Source organism: Pleurodeles waltl, chromosome 12 (assembly GCF_031143425.1).
Source record: "Pleurodeles waltl isolate 20211129_DDA chromosome 12, aPleWal1.hap1.20221129, whole genome shotgun sequence".
NCBI lineage: Eukaryota > Metazoa > Chordata > Amphibia > Caudata > Salamandridae > Pleurodeles > Pleurodeles waltl.
In genome coordinates, this window is record NC_090451.1 from 216,862,926 (window position 1) to 216,885,568 (window position 22,643).

The 22,643-nt window shown below is 43.6% G+C and overlaps 1 protein-coding gene and 1 long non-coding RNA gene across 2 annotated transcripts in view; one reads left to right on the forward strand and one right to left on the reverse strand.

The window, feature by feature from the left end:
• Positions 1 to 22,593, forward strand: part of DEF8 (differentially expressed in FDCP 8 homolog) — a 155,313-nt gene extending 132,720 nt beyond the window's left edge. Inside the window, exon 12 of the mRNA XM_069218409.1 lies at positions 17,063 to 22,593. Coding sequence (XP_069074510.1) covers positions 17,063 to 17,159 — 97 coding nt within the window. The 3' untranslated portion in view covers positions 17,160 to 22,593. The remainder of the gene's footprint in view (positions 1 to 17,062) is intronic.
• The window catches only part of LOC138268595 (uncharacterized), a 227,632-nt gene that overhangs the window by 202,667 nt on the left and 2,322 nt on the right, over positions 1 to 22,643 (reverse strand). The gene's annotated exons all lie outside the window — the stretch shown is intronic.

The following is a 22,643-nucleotide window of genomic DNA, read 5'->3' on the forward strand; positions in this document are numbered from 1 at the left end:
TCACCTCCTCACGGGGGTCAGAGTCCTCGGCACGGCACGCCCTCCTCTGGTCCAGGTTCCAGACCCCAGCTCCACTGGTGTGCTCTACAAGCCCCCTGCTGCTTCCGGACACCGCCGGGCCACGGCAGCTGCCATTTAGTAGGCCCTCGCAACATCCAGACTCCACTGCCTGCCGCCTTGCTGGACCCCACAGTGGCCCGCTTCGTCTTGATTTTTCCCCATGGAGGGCAGCACTGCGGCTGGATGGTTTGGGTGTGAGGGCCGGTTCCCCGAGCTCTGAGGTTCTGCGTCTCAGATAGTGGGCTGCCCGACCACACCCCCAACCCAAAGAAAAATGTTTATATTTATTTTTTATGTAGTAAAAATTAATAAAAGTTACGTACAGAATTTAGTAAATTTCATAACTTTTAACAGATTAGTTATATATATTTTTTTAATTAAAAAGTATTTTATAATAAAATATGTATTTTGTATTAATATTTTTTTTTTTAGCATTACATTTATATATATTTTTGAAAAGTCCAAATAAATTAATTCATTTTAACATTACTTTCGATGGGGTACTCCTTAAGTCCCTGTCTCCATTATTTTCTACAGCAGGCTGTTGCGGTAGCAGTGGTTGGCCATATGCGATGCTGGATTTACTTCAGGTCTGAGCTAAAGTACATTTGCTACTGTTTTGGGGCATTTTTGGCTGTAATAATTTTAGACTTGCAGTTTGTGAATAGGAATGGGGCTACTCTTTTGTGTGTGGTGCATTTCCATCCCTGAACCCCTCCTTAGCCCTCCCAAACCCCCACCTTACTTCTCCCTGAACCTGACCGATTTAATCCAAAATTGTACCCATTTTACAGCCACTCCCCACATTTACTACAAGAAAATATACACACAGATCTCTGCACATAAGATAGGAAAGGCAAAGACCTCCGTACGTAGGTTTCTGAATAGCACTACTAAACGTACTACAAAATGCAGTTTATGAATAGGCCCCATTCTATTTAGAAGAGTAAATACTCTTTCTGTAGTCCAGTTTTTAGTCTGCTGTGACTATCCAGTAAAGTACAGCCAATTTTGATACTTCTAATGAACCCTCAAATTGCCATTTTGTTCTATAAGCCCTTGCTTGGGTATGCACATAGAATGTGGACCCATTCATCCTCTATTAGCTTTTGGAGGATTACTTGGACTATCAGCAGTGTAGGGTTGCTTAAAGAAAAGGTTCTTCCAAATGCAGTATTTGGGTTTTGAAAGAGGCACATGATACTTTGTTACTTTGAGAATACCCATGCCACTGACTAGAAATCAGTCAGAGAATAGCAATGACGGAAGGAGAGTGATGGTGGTTACCTCCATTAACATTCACACTTTAAAGATGGGGAAAAAAGTGAGAGATTTGGAAAATAATATTGGACTGTGTATTATGGATCACTCAATACAAGAAAAGTCTTGTGTAACTCTCCTTTTAATATCTCACGAGAGATGGAGCTCTAGATCCAGGGACAAGAATTGTTTGCGGGCAAGAACCTGAGATTGGTAAGGCGTAAAGAACATTTGGAGCAATTTCAAAACCAGACTTTTTTTGCACGGGTTGGGCTAGATGGGAATGATGAGTGTAGACCTGCTATCCTCTGCTGTGCCTTAGCTCACCACAAGGGGAAAGTTTAAAGCCACTTCTCTTTGGTGTAGTATATTTTTTCTGATACTTAACTGTTTAAATGTCATGAAGCACCAACCTATATCTGGATTCTTTCAAACAATTGCCACTGAATGCTGGTAGGTGGTGCCACTGGACTCAGCAGCAACATCACGCTGCCTTCATAAGTGATGGTGCAGAGCCAGTAAAGGCATCGCTCCTGCGTAGTGACATTAGTCTCTTTTTCTGCATGACCGTCAATATAGATCCAGAACTCTGCTCTCAACTTCTGTCACTTTTTACTGATCCTGTAATTTCCGGAAATATAACAGTGTGCTAGGGAACTTACTCCCCAAGGACCACAGGCTTTAAGCTGTGCCAAGACTGAAAGAAGTAGATGTCATTCACAGATCCACACAACGTTTACTTCTGGTGTGTAGGTTGAGGTTTTAACTTGAAGTTGTGAGACGAATGCAGCCTGCTTCTGAAGGTGGTCAGGGAGTGGTACATATAAAGAGCAATGATCATACGCTAAAAAATGGATCTGCTCCAGCTCAAAATCACAGGGCTGCTGCTGCACCAATCCCAAAAAGGCCAAGCAGGAGCTTTCTCTGTCTCATCACTCCTGCGCAGAGAAAAAGGTGTGCAGTCAAACCTTTAAAGATCAAACTCAGCAGGCATTGTCTAACTCCAAATTCTGAGGCATGTCCAGCTGTGCACTAAGTTTACTGAACTGTTAGCAGACTGAGACCTCCAAAGAGCCTATGCTGACATTTTTCAGAGCAGTGCTTTATTGGGCACCTTCAGGCCAAATGGAGCCATGGGGACCATCCAGTCACACTTTACCAGTAGACCCCTCCGCGGTGCCAACTGATACCATTGTTCCGGTTCCCTGCTGGCACCAACTCATACCTCAACTATAACCAGCTGCTCCAGCATCAACCCCTATCCACAGCAGGGCCCGCTCCTGCTCTAATTCTGACACTCATTTCCGATTCAGGGCCAACGTTGGGCCGACTCAGGCTGTTGTCTCGCATTGAGATAACCAAGGATCAGCTCCCACCCTTGGATAATCCCCAGCCTTTTCCTCAACATCAGTACTACTGGAAGCTGAAGGACCTTTTCTGCACTGATTCAGACACTGTTCAAGAGCTCCAAAATGTTCTGCACGATAAGGATGACAATGAAGAGAGGGATTACTTGCTCCCTTCTCAATATATTGATGCTAGACTACCCTAAATGCTAGTGGGCTAGCTACTTTGCCTGAAACAGAATTAGAATCTCCAGAAGGACCCCCTCTGAGGAAAGTGCCCCTTTGGCAGTTGTTATCAACAGAGCAGTATTACTATATGTACAACCATAGAAACGTAAAACTACCTTTTAACAGAGCGATTGCAGCTAAGGTATGATACGTCCGTGGTACCATTTAATGAGGCAGACACCCTTATGACTTCACGGCCACGCTTTGCTAGGCTCCAGTAGTTAGTCACCTTGTAGCTAGATGGCATAGGCCAGCCTCTGGAGACCCAGCCTTTCTAACTCCACCGCCAATACATGAGAGCTTGCTGGTCCAAGTTTCCACAGATAAAGTCAACCCTACTGAATTCCCTTCTCTGTTGCTAGGGGGAGGGAAAAAGCATTGACACTTTTGGCAAAAGCATACATTTTAGGCCAGCTTGGGCCTTAAATCCCGGAATGTGGACTGTCTCCTGGGCCTATACACAAACACCCTTTTAAACATGGCAAGTGAAATCTTGAAGGCCATGCCTGAGAAATTCAGAAACTTCTTTGCACAAACAATCCAAGACAAAAATATTTGGTGAAGGCCAGCCTTGACACAAAGTAATGTGTCATAGGCTTGAGTGTCAAATCAGACTGCATGCCTGGATGTGTGCAAAAGGCTTCTACAGTGACATTAAGGCAACTCATATAGACATGCCCTGTGGTAGCCCCAGACTCCTTTGGAAAAGGCCAGCTCTGCTGTGGGGCGTTTCATAGACTGCCAGGTTACAGCCACGTTACAGCCTGATCCTTAGTCTTACTCTCACTTGACCATCACTTCCACAAGCAGAACAAAAGTCAGAGAATAATCCTGGGTTCCAGCGTGAACGATTCTGAAGCTTCTTGAATTACTTCCTTCTTGTGCCCTTGGACTCATGTGACTTTGCAGTGAAACCTCTGCTTTCATTGGGCACAAAACCAGGACTGCCTGCCAGATAGCATCCGTATCATGAAAAAGCCAGACTGGGACCTTCACTGGTGGTCGGTGGACACCACCCTGCCATGTGGAAGGCTATTTCAGGTGTGTGGAATTTAATAATATATCTACTTGTCCATGGACAGGTTGCTTCATAAATCTACTTGTCCTGTAACAAATTCCACTTGTCCCTTTAGCGACATGTAGTGTGGTGACAAATCATGGAGGCAATCTCATTATATAAGGGCTCTGCTAATAGCCCCTCTTTATATGCCAGGGCTCAAACTATAGTAGGGTTTGAATACAAGCAAATCCCTTATTTTGCCACCTATCCACTGATGTATATACTGAGGCGGTAGGTAGCAGTAAGTAATAGTTCCAGGTTTGGAGTCTATGCAAACCTACGAAGTTGCATGTTTTAGGGGTTTTTACCAGCTCTTCTCTAATCATTTACCATACTGAGAAAGCCTGGACATTTATTCCTGACAGTTGGGGGGAAAAAGTAATTGGAGGGAAGGTGAACTTGTAAATGCTCAACAGATTTGCACATGAGCAGTTCTAGGCGTACATATTTGCTTAAGCTAAAATGTAGTTCGCAAATATTTTCTAGGAATTCTACCTCCTGACCTACTTCTGTAAATTCTTCATAATTCACAAGTTATAAATCTGCACTGATGCAAGGACATATACCATGGGCGTACTTTTGTGACTTCCTTCAAGAATTGGGCTCCTATTTAGGTGTGGTATTTACCGAAACCCTTTGTTTTTATTACAGTTCTGTCTCTCTCTCTATTGACTGGCTTCACTTTGAGTGACAGCACTGTGCTCTTTTACAAGGAGCATGTCGGCACACAGAGAAGATTTATTCAATACCAGGAACTTTTGTGGCAGTGTGTGCGTTTTGAGACCAAAAAAATATTTTTGTGAGGGCCAGGCAGCTCTCACAACAATAAAGTTTTACAAAACAAATGTCAAAAGAAGGTGTGCATTGACAAAACCAAAAGGCTGACGACCAGTGTTGAACCTACTGACTTGGACAATGCTTGTTTATTTTCATGTTTCCCATTATCTTATTGAAACTGGTTACACTGATTTTATTTCCATTATGGATATATTTTTTAGAAATACTAGCATGCATCAACACATGTTACTAAATGATGCTTCAAACAAATGGTACCTAAAATTTCACAGCAGCTTAGCAAAGCATTTTTTTCCTCTTTGCATTTCTTAATGAACGTTTTGATTTTGAAATCAAAGAATCATCAATTATGCTTTCAAGCTTCTGCAAATATTTGCATCTAATCAGAGAGAATTCTGGGAGCATTATCTGTAGCCTATTATTGTTCAACTTTGCAAATGCATGTACACATTTGTATACTGGAACTGTCATTAGCAGTGCTCTGCCCTTACTAAATATCCTTAGCACACAAGTACAAGTATTTATGTATTAACATAAGGACACAAATGTTACCTTTACTGGGGACAGAGCCCTTCTCTGGTCCATTATGTGGTACAGTGAACTGGCAGCCAAAGGGTTTGTGCTGCAGGGGGTTGGGCCTACTTGTGCCAAGGTCATATTAAATATGAAAATGTGTTGCCCTTGACCCCAAACAATATGTCCTGGTCATCAGGATATAGGAATTCCACACCCCTGCCATTTTCTTTATCCCAACCAGTGCTTATAGTAGTGGCAGATGCATAGTCTCTGGGTTGAGGTGGTCATCTGGGAGAAGTGGAAATCAGGGGACTGTGATTGCCATTGGAGTGAAAACTCCACCTGAATCTTCAGTAGCTTGGTGTCATTTGATTGGCTCTGAATGCCTTCATCCCATCCATGAAGGTAAGGCCAGTTTATGTTCTAACAGACAACACTATAGCCATGTGTTATTGCAACAAGCAGGGAGTTGTGAGTTCTTGGACCTTGTACTAGGATGCACGATGCCTTTTGACATGGCTGAATTGGCAGGGGATTTCCCTAGTGCCCATCCATTTGCTAGAACCGCCCAATGCTGGGCAGAATATCAACTTCTTCTGGAGGTAGGTCAGGGCTATCAGGCCAGTGATGTGTCATGATTTGATTTTTTCACAACTGCATAGAACACACTTTGTCACAATTGCAGTGCACTAGTTTCCACATGGAGGATTGTATCTGTAGTGAGGTGCAGTTATCCTATTTGCCATTTTACTACTATCTCTCCTATTCTGACTAGAGCTTTGAAAAATATCAGGACATACAAGGCTCAGATGATCTTGATAGCTCCGGATTTGACAAGGAGAGTGTGGTACCCTGATCTGTTGAGCCTGAGCATTTGTCTCCTGATGCATCTGGGAGGTAATCCTAACTCAGCTACAGGGCAGGATCCTGCACCCAAATCTCCACAGCCTACACCTACATGCATGGAGAATGAGCAGCAGCAGCTAATCAGTTTTGTTTTATATGCTGAAGTGGACATGATTCTTGCAGCTTGGTGTTCTTCTATCAAATCATCTATTCTGGTCATTGAGTGAAATTTGTGGCCAGGTGTGAGGACTGTCCATTTGATCGTCTAAGGACCATGTTATCTGATGTTCTGTTGGTCACCCTATCTTTGTCCTAGTAAGGCTTTGCAAGTGGGCACAGGTAGAGGTTATGTGTTGGCCCTTTTGCCCTTTTTACATCTCCCAGATCAAACTTTGTTATTCAAGTATCCAGTTGTGATGAGATTTCTGAAAGCACTGATTACATGTTCACACTGAGGCCTTGCATTATGCTTCAATAGGACCTTAACGTTTGTCATTACATTTCTAATATACATGCCTTCAAGCCCATGCACAGCTGTTCTGTGTTATTGCTCACCGTCGACACTGTTTCTTACTGCAAAGATTTTTGTGTGCAGACAAGGAACTGCAGGTGCCTACTTATCCCCCATACACCACCATCTTTCTTGACAAACTGGTGCTGTGGAGTTCAGCTTGTTTTCTGCTAAAGATTGTATAGGCCTTTCATGTGGATCAGTCCATTTCCCTACCTACCCTTTCTCTCGCTGCCAAATTCATTTAAGAAGGAAGAGAGATTAATAGGTAGACCCATTTAGAGCTCTGTTTCTTCTGCAAGTGTACTGAGATGATTTTCAGCTTTTTGTTGGGTTTGCTGGTGCAAGGGCAAGGTGGTGCAGACACTAATCCTATCCTCGTGGATAGTCATGTCCCTAAAGACATGCTATCCCCTGGCCAAGAAGAAGAAAGGTATAGGAGCTCATTCCACCAGACTGCTTCAATGGCATTGGCGAGCAGTATTCCAATACTGGATAGCTTCCCTGCTCCTACATGGAATTTTTGCATTTGTTCACCTTGTTCTAATGCTTCAACAGTCAAATCTGCGGAGATGGCCACAGCACTTTTCTTTGAGTCTACTTCTCAGACCCTTTGCCTTTTGAAATGCACTGCTTGGGAATCTGTTTAAAAGTTGAGAAACCTGCAGTTAGAAGTATCCCATCAACGAGCAAGGTAGTTACCATCAGAAACCATTTGTTTGAGACATCTGTGGCTGTAGATACATATGCTGTATACACTCCCGCCATCTAGTGTTGGGCCCGAATATGTGCAAGTTGTTTTTCTTCGAATAAGTCTTTTGAGTCACAAGGAGGAGTGTCTCATCCTCTTGGTGATATTGCGCATGGGCATTACTCCATTGTTTACCTTTTGGCTTCTGGTTCGGATGTATGCTTCTGTGCTCTGGTTCAACACCATTGTGGTGCTTTCCTTTAGTTCACACAGTACCTTCTTTCCATCTGTATTATACTTTGTCCGTGTTACTCTACTTTCCTTGCAGATTGACATTAAATCTTTGACCACAGCCTGTCTTGGGCTCTCCTATTGCGGTCTACTTTCGTCTACAATGCGTCTTTCCACAATGCCTCGATCGTGATGGAACGGACACACTTTTGCTGTTGTCCTTGCTACCATGTGAAATACCCTCGGACTGATTTTACATCAGTTCTGTAATTTGTGTCTGTCACCAGAATACAACAAGGCTGACTAGGAAGCCTGCCTCTCTTTCTACTCCAAGACAACCCTTTGCGACCATCATTCTTATCAGTTCAAGGTGTTGTACAAGAACATGGAATAAACACCAGACCTTTTTCGGTCAAGGTGACGTCGAGGGGTTACAGCACCCACAGCCATCGGCTGCAGATGGAGAGGCTTTCTCCGTTGAAGGCAGCTTTAACTCTCACCTTGAGATAGACCTGGAGATCAAGAACCTCCCACCTAATGAACAGTCCACGAGTATGGCATTCTTTCCCTCTCGACAACATCCCGAACAGCCTTCTTCTAAAAAGCATGTAGCCCCTCTGGAACACCAAAGAGCGGCTTTCCGACCACCACTGCCGTCTGGCCATTGTCTGCACCGAACAACTGCTTCTGATGCTCCGCCCACCTCCGGCTCAGGACCGAAGAAGCCTTCCAAGCCTTCCAAGCCAAAAGATTTGGCTGCTTCCATACCGGCACCAACCCAACCCTCTACGTCAAGCTGACCTTCGACATCAACTTTAACCACGTTGGCACTGAAACAAAAGACTTTTTTGGATCCGAAGATTTTGGCGTTGACCTCCAAGTTTGACACCGGCACAACAGTTGAACCCATCCTCCATAAGCCCCAGGAACAACTCAATTTGAGGCAAAAACAACTGATCATCCACCCTCAGAATGTTGCGCCGCGTGGTGCGGCGCGAGCCGAGCATTCGGCTCGCGCCGCGCAGCGCGTTCTCAAGACGCGGCGCGCCCCGAGTCTTCTTTGTACAGCGCGAGGCCCCAGATATTATTTTGGGCCTCGCTCTGCCTTCTGTTGTGTCCCTGTTCTCCCCTGACCCCTCCTTACCTGTTTCTTTTTCTTTCTTCTTCTTCTTCTTTTTCTTCTTTACTTTTTCGAGGCATTTTTCTGTCCTTTCTTTATGTCTTTCCCCCTTCCCATGTTACCTTTTTCTTCCCAGCATTCCTTGGTCCCTATTTTCTATGGTTCCTGTTCTATTCTATCCTATGTACTTTTTCCCTATCTAAAATGGTGTCTTTTTACTTCCTGTTGGTCACTTCCTGTTTCTTGGTATATAAGGGCTCTGTTTTCTCCCTTTCCTTGCGCTGCATCACTTTCTGCTCAGATTGTGTCTTCGCTCCTGATTCTTAGCCTTCGGTTCTGAATCTTTTCAATTTTGCACTTACCTGCATTTTGTTCCTGTTTGATTCCTGGTTTTGTTTTCGTTTCAGGAATCCATTTTTTGGAGGTTTTTTCCCCTTTATTGGGGTTTTTTCCCTCTGGCACTAATTCTAAAGGGCACGGTCTGTTCTTGGCGTTTCCACTGCCTGCAGCACCGTGGCTACTAGAAAGAGTCGCCCTTTTCTGGGCCAAAGCCGAACCCTCTAGACCTACGCCACTAGATCTGCGGTTTCCAGGCGCCAGCAGCACGTGAGTTGTGACACAGAAATGTTGCATTCTTGCCAGCCCTTCGGCCTTTGCTGCTTCATCCTCCAAATGGCAGTTATTCAGGTAGCCTAGGGCACTCAAGGCTCTGCAAAAATATGCTAGAAAACAGATAGGGCTACCAGCCCCTTACCCCTTGCACCACCATCACCACCACGCATCCCCCCACTTTTGCCTTCTCCCCTCCCATCTCATTCTCTGGGGACCCTCTCAACGTTAAACCCCAGGGGTCTCCACATTCTGACACAGTGGGCACGTTGGGGAGGACAACACATTTGATATTCCTCCAGAGTGGTTCATGGGACTCATAGGGTTTAGAACCACCAGGGGACACAGACCCTCTGCTTTACCTTGCTTGTCCCCCACCCCCCCATGATTCTAATTATTTTCAAAAGCTGATCAGTAAGGCTGCCTCCTTCCATCAGGTGGGACCTCACAAGGAGCCCTTAGAGGAGGACTTTCTTTTTGAAACCCTTTCTTCTACCCACCACTCCACCCAATATCTCCGAATGCTAAAGGGCATGATTTGGCACACCTAGACATTTTAAAAATCTTGTCAGAGCTATGTTGTTACACCCAGGATGGATAAGAAATATAAGGCCTCTCCATCTGACCCTATCTATATTTGTGGTCAGCTTCCATCAGGCTCACTAGTTATCACCACTGCCCATAAGCAAGCTACCTCCCAGGCCAGCAGAGATGCTGCACCATTAGATAAAGGGAGCAAACCCATTGGCGTATTGCAAATTCCCTGGGCCTCCTTGCAAGCAATGACTGTAGCCACTGGGTCAAAAAGGAGGACCTTCAAGGACTACCTTCTCCTCTACCTCCCTGAGGAGCACAGAAAACGGGGCAAGGAAATTGTGTCAAACGGCAAGCTCAATTCAAACTCAGCTGACACTGCTGCTAGGAGTAGTAAACTCTGCCATTCTCCTCCGAAGACATGCGTGGCTCCATATCTTTGGCTTTAAGCCAGAGGTTCAATAAATTCTGCTGAACATGCCTTTTGATGGCGACCACCTTTTTGTCCCCCAGGGGGATCAAACTTTAGAAAAGATAAAGAAGGACACAGAGACAACAAAAGCAGTGGAGGTGCAGCAAACACCAGCTCCCTATAGCTCCTTTTGCTGCTCTTCCCACCTGTGAAGATTCAAAGACCACCTCCTCTGATCCCCCACCTCTTACCAGCGCACCCAGTGCCAGCAATCCTCTCCCAGGGGTTATTTTAGAGGGTCCTACAGGGGCAACAACTCAGAGGCAAGAGTAATTACCCTAAAGGAACTACACCCACCACCAAACCCTGACTTGCTCTTCGTCCCACGCGGCAAACTGTCCCTTTAGACCAGAGGGTGTTGGATATTATCTAACATGGTTATTGTCTGAAGCTCACTTCCACTCTTCTCACTATTCCACCTCGCAAACAGACTATCAGTGGAACATCAAACATTACCCAAAGAAGAGGTCAAAGCCCTCCTCCTCAAAGGGGCTATAGAACCCACCCCCATCCATCAGCAAAGTACAGGATTGTACTCACTATATCTCATACTGAAAAACAAACAGATCTCTCAAGCTAATTCTGGACATCAGACCCCTAAACAAGTATATCTAACAACTTCCCTACGGTAACCCTTCAGGATGCCATCCCGCTACTCCAGCAAGGCGACTTTAGGGCTCCGCTAGCCTAAAGGACACTTATTTCCACATTCCTGCACACCGACACATTGCTGATATCTCTGGTTTGGTAGGCACATAAGGCACTACCAGTTCAAACCTGTATCAGTTCAAAGTCCTCCTCTCTGGAGCCACTACTGCACCTTGGGTATTCATCAAGTCCATTGCGGTGGTATCCGCTCACCTCTGCAGACAGGGCACCATTGTGTTCCCATAGCTTAATGATTGGCTTATCAAAGCTACCACCTGTCAACAGAGCCTAAACCGCACACAACTCGAAATGGAGTTGCTTCATTGCTTAGGTTTCACCATCGTCACCAGATCCCACCTCCAATCCCTACATCTCCAGCATTTACCAAAGTGCTATTCTCAACACAGAAGTAGGCTTAGCCTATCCCGATTTTACAAGGAGACAGTCCTTTCAAGCACTGATTACCCTTTTCCAACCAGATCAGCAACTCACAGTCAGGACGGTCTTGTGTCTTTTAGGCATGATGGCCTCCTGCATAGCCATAGTGCCTCATGCGAGGTTTCACATGCGTCCGTTGTCGAAATGTCTAGTGCAACAGATGTTTCAGAGGGTCAGTGGGATGGTCTCATGTTGATCAGCTGCTGCACTCATCATTCTCTGCAGTGGTAGAATACCAACAACCTTTTGCAAGGGCGGCCTTTCCTTGACCCTGTTTCACAGACGGTTGTTACAACGGATGCCTCCCTCATTTCTTGGGGCACACACTTTTAGAATATGACTGTACAGGGTCAGTGGAAGACCAAAAACCAGAGTCTCCACATCAAAAACCTGGATCTTTTAGCTGCTCACCTAACACTGAAGGCCTTCCTGCCTCACTTGATATGCAAGAGTGCCCTTGTAGGAGCAGACAATATACCAGCCATGTACTACCTTCAAAAACAAGGGGGAGATGCTCTCCACAGCTCTGTGTTTTCCCAGACCATTTGACATTGGAGTCTCTGTCACAACATTCACTTGAAAGTGGAGTACTTTCTGGGGGATTGACAACGATTTTGCCGACCTCGTTGACAGGATGTGGCAACAAGTCCACAAGTGGGAATTCCAGCTGTAAGTCTTACTCATTCACTTTTGCAAATGGAGTTTCCCTCAATTAGATCTGTTCACAAGTGAAGACAACTCCAGATAACCAAACTTCACCTCCAGGTTCCCACACCCACAGTCAAGTGGCAATGCACAATGGATGAATTGGTCAGGGATCTTTGCCTACGCTCTTCCTCCTATCCCTCTCCTTCCATTTTTGGTTTGGAGGCTTTGGTAAACATCTCTAATGCTCATCCTGGTAGGTCCTACTTGGGCTCGCTTGCCATGGTTCATGACCTAATTCAAACTCTCTATGGTCCTGCATGAGAGGCTTTGCAACAGGCCAGGCCTTCTCACACAGAACCATGGAGAAATCGGGCACCTGGATCCCAGTTCACTCAACAGGGCAATCTGGCTTCTGGGGCCACAGAATTTGGATACCTTAATCTTCCCCCTGAGTGCATGAGCATTCTCAGATAAGCCCGCAGACGTATCACTTGTGTCTGCAATGCGGCCAAATGAAAGAGGTTTGTCTGGTACTGTCATTCCAAACTAATTGAACCCCTTAGTGCTACAGTACAAAACATTGTTTGTTACTTGCTCCACTTACAAACTTATGAGCTAGCCTTTACTGCCATATGATTACATGTAGCCGCAGTAGCTGCCTATCTTCAAAACAGGCAACACATCTCTCTCTTCAAAATAAATGTTATGAAAGTTTTCATGGAAGGTCTAAAAAGAGTGATTCCACCAGGGTCCCACCAGCACACTCGTGGAATCTTAACATTGTACTCACACAACTTATGGGTCCTCCTTTTGAGCCCCTTCAACTTGCCCCCTTCAATTCCTTTTTGGAAGGTGGAATGTCTAGTGGCTATTACCTCACTCCGGCGTATCAGTGAGCTTCAAGCATTAACCCTGGAAGAACCATTCTTTCAAATTTCTAGGGACAGGGCTTTCCTCTGCACCAACCCCAGATCCCTCCCTACGGTAGTGTCTCATTTCCATCTCAATCAATCTGTCAACCTACCTGTCTTTTTCCCACAACCAGACTCTGTTGCAGAACAGGCTGTCCATATGTTAGATGTCAAGAGAGCCCTTATGTACTACATTGATTGGACAAAAAAAATTAAAAAGGCTCAAAAACTTTTTGTTACTTTCTCCCAACCTCGTAAAGGAAAGGCTATATCCAAATCGGGCATTGCAAGATGGATGGGTTAATGCATTTACATGTTATGCTAAAGCCAAACGAGTTCTAGGCGCTCCTCCTAGAGTACACTCTACTCAAAAGAAAGAACCGTCTGTGGCCTTGCTGGGGAACATCCCAATAGTTGACATTTGCAAGGCAGCTACCTGGTCCACATCACACACTTGCACTAAACATTACTGTATGGATGTTCTAGTATGTCAACAAGCTAATATTGGTCTGGCAGTTCTCCGTACACTTTTCCAGACCACTACAACATCCACAGGCTAGCCACCGCTTTTAGGGAGGACTGCTTTACAGTCTGTGCACAGCATGTGTATCTACAGCCATACGTGCCTCGAACTGCAAATGTGACTTACACTGTAAGCATCTATTTGTGGCATGAGGTTTTGTAGATTCACATGAGCCCACCCTCCTCCCCGGACAACTGTGACCATTGCAGTATCTTCTGCTTTCTTTTTTTCCTCTTTTGCATGGATATCTCTTTATTTATCACTTTGTTTCACACTCCATCCTCGCCTGCCGTGCAGAAAAACAATCTGAATGGAGTCGATGCTCATGCACATTATTACCAAGAGGAGGAGTCACTCTACCTCATGGCTCAAAAAACTTCTTCGAAGAAAAAAAACTTGCACACATCTGGGCCCAACACTAGATGGCAGGAGAATGCACAGCATGGGAACCTACAGCACTATGTGACATGAAGAGATGCTTACAAGGTAAGTAACATTTTCCTTCTGGGGGATACTTCAACTGCAGATTCCCCACCACCTTCCTCCCTCTCTGTTTTATGGAGTGGATTCCTGTGATTATAAAAGGATTGAATTAAGATTTGGCATACTGTCATCTCAAATCCATAGAAGAGTTGCTGATAAACTGACGTCAGTGTTCAGGGGCAGTGCTTCTATGTGGCTGTGCTTCTGGTTACAGCGCAAGGATGCCATAAAGTCGTATGGTGCAAATTACTGGCACATGGGAGCAATTACTTGGTAAAATCCAGATCCAGCGTAACACATTGGGAGAGTTACTAGGTGAGAAATCTGTGGTTAGACAGGGTATCCAACAGAAAAAGCTTAACTGAAGCTAATAAAGATTTTCATTTTCTGTTTTTGATTTTCTGTTCTATTAAAATAATGTATTTTGTTATAAGAAAGTTTCACACATTAAATGATTTGAAAATGTTTTGCGAAAAACATACCAGACACTCCGCAAATCACTATAAAATATTTATTTTATTAAAAAGGCAGCACTTTAGCAACTGCTTAAAGAGACGGACATGCTATCAGGGACATATAAAAAGAAAGGCAAACAACTGCCTTGAAAGGGGACCCTTAGTTTTTTACAGGGTTACTGTAATTGTCACACTTCTACTTTTTCTGTTCCCATCTTGTTTGATTTGTGGAATGCTAAAGTAAGTTCATGTGAAAGACTTCAAACACGGGTCATTTAAGGGCTCCAAGAATAAGCCCGCCCCACACTGCCTCATGTCACCTAGCCTGTAGATCAGTTTTACTCAGGCAAAGGAACTGTTTGATCACTGGGGATTCATGCTCTCACTTTGCAGGATTTCGTGCAGGATTTTGCGTACTCCACAGTACTCTTGTGATGTGAGGATGTTTCATTCAGTGGTGATGTTCTAGGAGTTATTGGGCTTAGCTCCAAGTCAGCAACAGTTTTTAACATTACAGTGATAAAAATAGAGCCTGCTTTCATAAATTGCACTATATTTAAAAAATCCTGCGCGTGAATATTAGCCTTCTCCTGCGGGGAAATGAGTATGAATGTTCAACTATGTGTCACTAAAAAGCATATGTAGTTAATTGACAGTCTACCAAAATAGCCCGGTCACTACCCTGCTGATACGTACAAAAACAGTAATACTCTTTTTTGTATTTATGCATTAGCCATTTCTCCCAAATTGAAGAACTCTTTGAATAGGCTATTTATCTTTTGGAAATTGTTAGTGCATTTTTCATTCATGAACCCTAATACAAACTACAAGTAGAAATTGTTAAGTTACACATTTGTCACTTATTGTGTTTATCCTTTGTGGGCACACAGCTGTGGCATTTGAATCTTTAGAGCAGTCGAACGTTTTCCCACAGTACCTTTCCACAGAGGCTACGTTTTTTATCCTGAACAAATAGAAGGGATCCTTCCGCTCTCTCACCTTAACATGATTATTATTTTTTCTAGGCAGAACCATTTTCCAGTACTTTTCCATCAGTGTTGGCCTGTTGAGTGAGTGACCTGGCCTACAGCAAGCCGTATTAGATAGGTGTTCAGTCTTACCCCAAAGTCCCCAGAATGTTGAAGAGAGAGACATTAGAAATCCTCTTTGCTGTAAGATCTACAGGTGTTTTTCCGATTGTGTCCAGGTGGTATTTTAAAATCCCCCTCTATCTACCACAGACCGCATCTATTCATAATAGCTGTCAGAGCCTAACATACATTTCATTTTCTCTTTCTTCCAAAATGACAGGGTAACCCGTTCTTACTTGAATTATAAAAGAACACTCTAAAACTCAAAAGCGGGCTAAGAATACACCACCTCTGATCCTGTAGCTGCTCTAAATGATAACACTTCTTTAGTAGCAGGATAGTTGGAGCCTTTTTTGCAGGTATTCACAAGATCTTGTCTGCAGAGACCAGAAAGAAGACACAAGGCTTCTCTCATGGATCCATTTTGCTTATGTGGCCATGTGCCAGCAGTTCATGTGTCATTAAAAGGAAAGGATCTTTGCTGGCCTTGCATTCAGGACATCAGCAGAAAAAGTGCACCCCTTTCTGAGTCTAGTCAACCACTCCGGTTCGGTACTCTTACTTCTGAAAAAGTAATAAGGATTAAGTGCAATCTTCAAATCAAACGCCAGTTTAAAGCCAGTCATTTATAAATGTACCCATATATGCTTTCTGCGCCTCGGTGATGTAGCATTTCATAGTACCTTACACCTGTTGTAACTCAGTTCATATATTGTCAGTTACATTATCATCAGGGTTTGAAATATGGCCATCCATGCAGTGTGTAATCAGCATGTTTTGTGCTATACTTAGCCTTTCATTGTTCTTAGCTGTACCCAGAGATTATGTAGATGCCAAAAACTAGGATCTGCAACCTTCCACAGCACAGACAAATGTACATCAAACTTTCAAATAAGCAGTAGGTCTACAGGATCACAAATATCCTGGATTTGCTTTTGTCTTTTTGTTGAAGATGTTGCAAGTACTTTAATTTTTGGGGAGAGGAAAGTATTTAATTCTACTCTTGTCAAATGCACATTCTTTAAGAGCTACAGTATATGTGTTGAAATATTACAATGGAAGGCACTGATAATATGAAATTTTAAGCAATTGGGTTCAGTTCTTCGGGTAATATGATACTATAATGGACATTGCATGCCGTCACAACAGTGATGGCTATCCCGTCTGCCGAAATCTAAATCCCATTATTTCCTATGGGATTTAGATTTCAGTAGAAAGGATATGCGTCACTGTTGTGACGGAGTAACCCGTCCGGCAATATCTAAATCAGGCTCTATGTCGATTACAGTTGCTATCCTTTCTTGATTTTCAAGATATTTTCATATAGTTTGAATATGGATACACACCTGCTGTGTGAACAACTCATCTTCTTTTGATATGGATTTTGATGTATTACTAAATGCTTTTCTTTTAACTTTAAAAAAAATGTTTTCTTCCATGCAGAATAAATTATTTGTGTAAATGCATTGCACAAGGTGTGGATGTTTAAATGTGCATTTCAAACAATGACTTTGAGTTGCAGCAGTTTATCACTTTCTATAACAACAGCAATTCCTTTCTCTCTCTTCTCGTATTTTATCTTGCAGAGACTGCTACTATGACAATTCTACTGCATGTCCAAAGTGTGCTCGACTAAACTTAAGAAAGCAGACGCAAGAGCCTGCTCCAGTGGCTCAAGAATAGATGGCATGGTACTGCACAGATCAGATGATATCTAACCTACAGGATCTCTTTCAGGACCTGGGTTTCTTTTGAGTATTACCAACAGTATGGAGGCCAAAAGCAGAAGATAGGTGACATCCAGTTACTGGAATCTGCTAAGTTGATAGTGACACTTATGGACCATAGTGTGCAATTATAGCTTGAATCATGGAATATACTTTTATCAATGAAGCATATAGACATCTGTGACCAAAGAGACTAATACATTTAGAATAACTGAGATATTTGGAGCCAGCTAGAAACAAACATTAGTCACCTCTTTGTACAGGAGTGGCAAGTTCCCCCTGTTGAGCTGGACAGCTCCCAAATGTTGAAGTGGCCAGTCCCCAGAATTGAGATGCCAGCATCTACTGTTGAAATGGCCAGCTTCTAACTTTGAGATGGACAAATGCATCTGGTGAGTTGATCAGTTCACCGTGTGAGACAATAGGCATCAAACATTAAGAAAGCCACCTCCTAGCAATCAGATAGCTAGGTTCCAGCACTGATAAACATTGTAGCTATTTTCTAGGTATTTTATGAGAACGGAGAAGTTAAACAAAGGTGCCTTTGTTTTGCCCTCTCCTTGGAACAGGCATCTGCAATTATAGTGCCTTTCGTGTCTTTTAGGCTATCAGGATAATGTCTTGTCTCTTTCTCTTTCTCTTTCTAGAGAGATTTAGCAAACCCAGAATTGCACAACTGTTCTTTCCTTGAATAGCTGTAGCTCTCTATTATAAGCCAACTCCTTTAAAAAGGTGTAACTGCTCCACCATGGACCTTTATTAATATTCACGAGTGTTGAAGGTGTTCTGTGATCTCATTGCGCTATCTTAGAACACTACACATGTCACATACCTGGTTGTTATTCTATCCAATGCCTAAGAGAGCTCGTTATTCCTCCTGAGCCCTTCCCACGAAAGTTTAAAGCAAAAGTAGAGAGAAGAGATTATGATGCATAGAACATCAAAGTCCCTAATCGCTCTTCATTAAAAGATGCTTCCTGCTAGGATGGGGAACCCACTTTTGAAAATGTCAGATTCAAGGGACGTTCGCCTTAAAGCTGCCCTTGTATCCCATGAACACACTGGAGCTGAAAGTGATTCACCTTGCCTTGCAATCCTTTTGGCCAGCACTGAAAGCCATCTATGAGTTAATTCAAATGGACGGTAAGACAGCCAGGACATAGCTGGCGAAAAAAGTGGGAAATAGAATTGAGGGCCCTCTAGAAAGAAGCTCATTCTGGTATTGGTTCATTGCTTGCAGTTTTTCCAGCCCAGGAGTCCGCCAACCAGGAGTACGAAGAAGTTCATGTTCTAACCAGAATTTTAAAAGAAGACTGTATGAATTATTGCTGATATTTTCAATGGTTCTGGGTGGCGATGGGTTTACACATGTCTAGACTGGCTCAGGCCACATCCCTGAGAAAACAGAACCTGTTTGGTTAGTTATCAAGTTTTTTCTCTTGTCCACCTCTTGCTCACTTTCCTTGTTTTTTCCGCTTGAGACAGTAGGGAGGGTCTTGTAGTTCTGCGAATTAATGAGTCAATATCCCGAGATGGAAAAGAAAGAAGTAATTATTTGCTACCCCAGTCGTTTATCATGGGAATCTTCCCTGCGTTTATGACACCCTGTCAGCCTGCCTGGGAAGCCATGAGAGGGCCCCGCCTTTGAACTGCTGTCCTTTGGAGTTGAAGCACCAGCTTAACTGACCTAAAAGCACAGAACAGTTCTCCCCTGTAAACATGTGCTGCCCACTTTCTTTCTCTTGTTTCATTTTAAAGAATTACAAAAGATGCTTCCACTTATGTGTCATTTTAAAGGCATTCTTTTTTAGCCTTTAAATATATAAAAAAAAGTGTGCCATTAAGTTAAGAAAATAGAGCATTTGCTGTTAAAATGTTTTAGGATGCCACACAACAGTGTGTTCGATCCACACTTCTAACAAATGAACTCGGTTGAAGAGTTTGCTCTACATCTTCATCTGGGATAAGCAACCCACAGTTGCCAAATGGGGACATGCGTAGAGTGCGCCTCGTAGGTGGTGTTTGAAAATCCCATTGAGATCACAGAAGTTCCCTTTGGACATAGACAAATCCCCCTGGTGCACTACCTAGACTTATGGTGGTCGCCCTGCATCATTGGACCCAACTGATATCTCTTGCGCAATGCAGTCAGCACAGTACCTTATACAACCTACACTACAGACGCCCCACACAGTTCGTAGGGAGTCCTTTGTTGCTGGTGGCATTTAGTAAAGGGCTCAGACGACTCGAATACGTTGAGCTTTGACACAAGCATGCTGTATTCCCAAGCAGAGGAAACACAATTGTTCAACAAGTGTATTTCTATAGTGGCCGTGCAACCACTCCTGTCTGTACATTGAAAAGAGCACTACCCCCCACGCCTTCATGAGACCGGAGGTTGCTGTAGGGGAGGGCAGAATGTCAATCTGTATAATGTGTAATGTCGTGATGTTGTTATTTGTCTCGTCTTTCCCAGTCACGTTCCAGAGGTCGCCACACGCCGCGTCTTGTGGCGCTCGCGCAAGTGACCTGTATTATGTGCTTTGATCACGTTCATCGCCTGCCTGACCAGAGGAAAGACTTGCACAGCCTGCTCACGAGAACGATGCAATGCAAAGTAACCTCTAGCAAGTCTTTTGTCTTGCTTGCAAGGCCTTCTGTAGCCTGAGGGGCAAATTGTCTATGCGTGTTTGTTAAACAGTACGCCGGTTTGTAGTTCTGACAAAAATTAATGCTTACCTAAGTGCTGGAGAAAAAAAAATGTCTATCTCTCTAAAATATACGTTCCAACCATCGTGCTTTAGAGTGTAACCAAAAAACCCTCTGGAAAAAAGCAGTATTCGAGTGGACTTGACTGCATGTCAGACCTTAATCGCCAAAAACAGGCTACTGTCTGCAACTTAATCGGCCGTGGCCTTCTGACATTGTCTGGAGTTTGATAAATCAGGAAAATGGAAATTTGTTAAAAAATAATAAAGCTTCCTCTTTGATGTAGGATAACAAAGACTCTCTCCTGGCAACCACCGCTAATTCAGAAAAACGTGTGCTTTGTGATGTTAAACGCCCCCTTGAGGTGTTCGACTCTTACACAAGCATGGAGGTGTTTTGGTGATCTTGGTTAAAAAAAAAAAGAAAACTTTTCAAACTTCGTCAGAAAAAGGAGAATGGATCTCTGTTTTCCCTCGCGAATTGTGACTCCTGTCCCTTCAGAGTTTACATCAAGCACTTGCATCCATAGGTCCAGGACAGCAAAGGTTCTCCATGAATTATTATATTTGCATCGAACTCTGCTCATAACAATTTACCATTAGGAACTTTATCAGAGAAGTGAGATTTCAGCAGCAACTAACCTATGAAGGAATACTGTCCCAGCTGTGGATTTAATGTGCACCTCGCTTTAATGTACTAATGGTGGTAAATTAAAATTAATTTTCGGGACCATGTGAGTAAGAATTAGTTTACATTTTGTGAATATTTTTTATAAGTAGTGTCGCTGAAAGTCTCTCTCAGTCAGTCTCCAGTGGTATGTCACAGCGGCTTTTGGGTTTCTGTGGGTCGCGACCACAGCTGCTGATGTCGCTTGCTCAGTGTCACATCCTGTCACAGCTGCAAATGATTCCTGTCGGATGTCACATCCGCTCACAACTGTTGGTGCCGCTTGCCCAATGTCACATCCTATCACAGCTGCTAATACTTCTTATGGAATGCCACAACCAGTCATAGGTTTTGATGAGAAAGACAGGATTGTGCACACTGTCGGAGCTGCTGACGCCTGTGTAATGACACTTCCAGGTTCGAGGATTATCTTTGATCGTGGAACAAAACTGTTGTGTCCATCTAGTCTTCATTTAATGACGCCTGGGTCTGTATTCCGTTCCCAATATTCGGGGTATATTTGTGCATAAGGACCAGTGGGTGCCTACACCAACTTGCCATTCTCTGTCGCTTACAGAAGTGAAGTATACACACGAAAACGGTGTTTTCAAATTGCACACATAATACACTGGCTCAGCTTGATAATCTCTAGAGTGAAAACCTCGGAGCACTCTCAATAGCAAAGGCCCTGAAAATGGAAGCTGTATAAGTGTGAACCATTTTCAGCAGCACTGTGCTGCTGGTTTAAAGGAGTTCAGCTACTCAGCAGACGTCACCAAAATTCCAACACCCAACTGAGCATGGTTGGCTTTTTAAAGCATAATTTTTCCAAATAGCATGGTTAGCTTTTGTGTAGGTCACTTACTTGCTTAGCACACAGATTGGAAAAACAGAAGCAGTATGTCCTTTCACAAGGGAAAGCTGACTGATGGTGTACGGGGAAAGACCTGTCATTGCAAAGCTGTCCCCCTCTCGGGATATCCTGGCTGACTGTATGAGATCAGTTACGTTCTGTAGGTGTGACTAGCCTATCAGCAGCCGGCATGCATGCACAGCTGGCATCTTCAGAATCGTGTGCCTGTAATGCCAGCTGTACGCTGGCACCTGCCAAAATACTCCATCTATGATCATGCCAGAAATATGAACAGGTTGTCTCCCAACTATTGAACATGTCACTAAGAACCAATTCTTGTATTTGTGGTAGTCTGTCTTTTCTCTTTCTGTCTCCCACGTCTGCCAGTGAAAATAAATGTGTCCCTGTAAACATGATTTGGAATCAATTACACTATTCAATAACCCCACATTTCTTACTACAGGGCAAAGATCAACTTCCTCGTAGTTATTCCCCTGTACATTACAACTAATTAGTAAAAGCATTGCTTACTGTTCCACACCTTTGCCACTGAGACCTAGTTATTGAGATTTGTCTCACTGCCCTGACTGAACCTTTGCTTACACCTGGTACATATGATAAACAGCTTGTCAGTAACCACGCATGCAGATCCAAGCAGTTACTGTATTTACTCCCGCTGTCGATGGACATCCTGACCCACTTGAGCACTCGCCTCTCCTGAGTTTTACCCCGTTTCCCCGTTCAACACTGGAAATAAACGTGTATTAAATGTGGCACCTGCAGAGATATGCTACATTTGTTTGAACGGCATATGTATATATGATAATCTTACTGGTGCAAGGTGCGCGGGAACCAGCCTTTGATAATGTAGGTGGTGTTCTCACATGAAAGGACAGGCTACTCAGTGGGCTCAAAATTGTTATAGTTTTTATTTCCAAAACTTTCACGCGACTAAGCAACAAATTTCGACCTCACTGCCCAGACCCTCAGAACACTGTCTGTTTTTTGTAAGAGAATGTCAGCAAATTACCCCAGGTTGGTTTGCACCAATCAGGTTAGCTGTGCGCGAAGGACTAGCCATGAAAGTCTGTGTGTCAATATGTATGTTCCAAGAGATATGGTGTATGTATGTATTTATAAGTAAAAGTATAAATCCAGCTAAGCAACTCGTTGTATATACATTACGATTAAATAATATATGCACAGATAAAG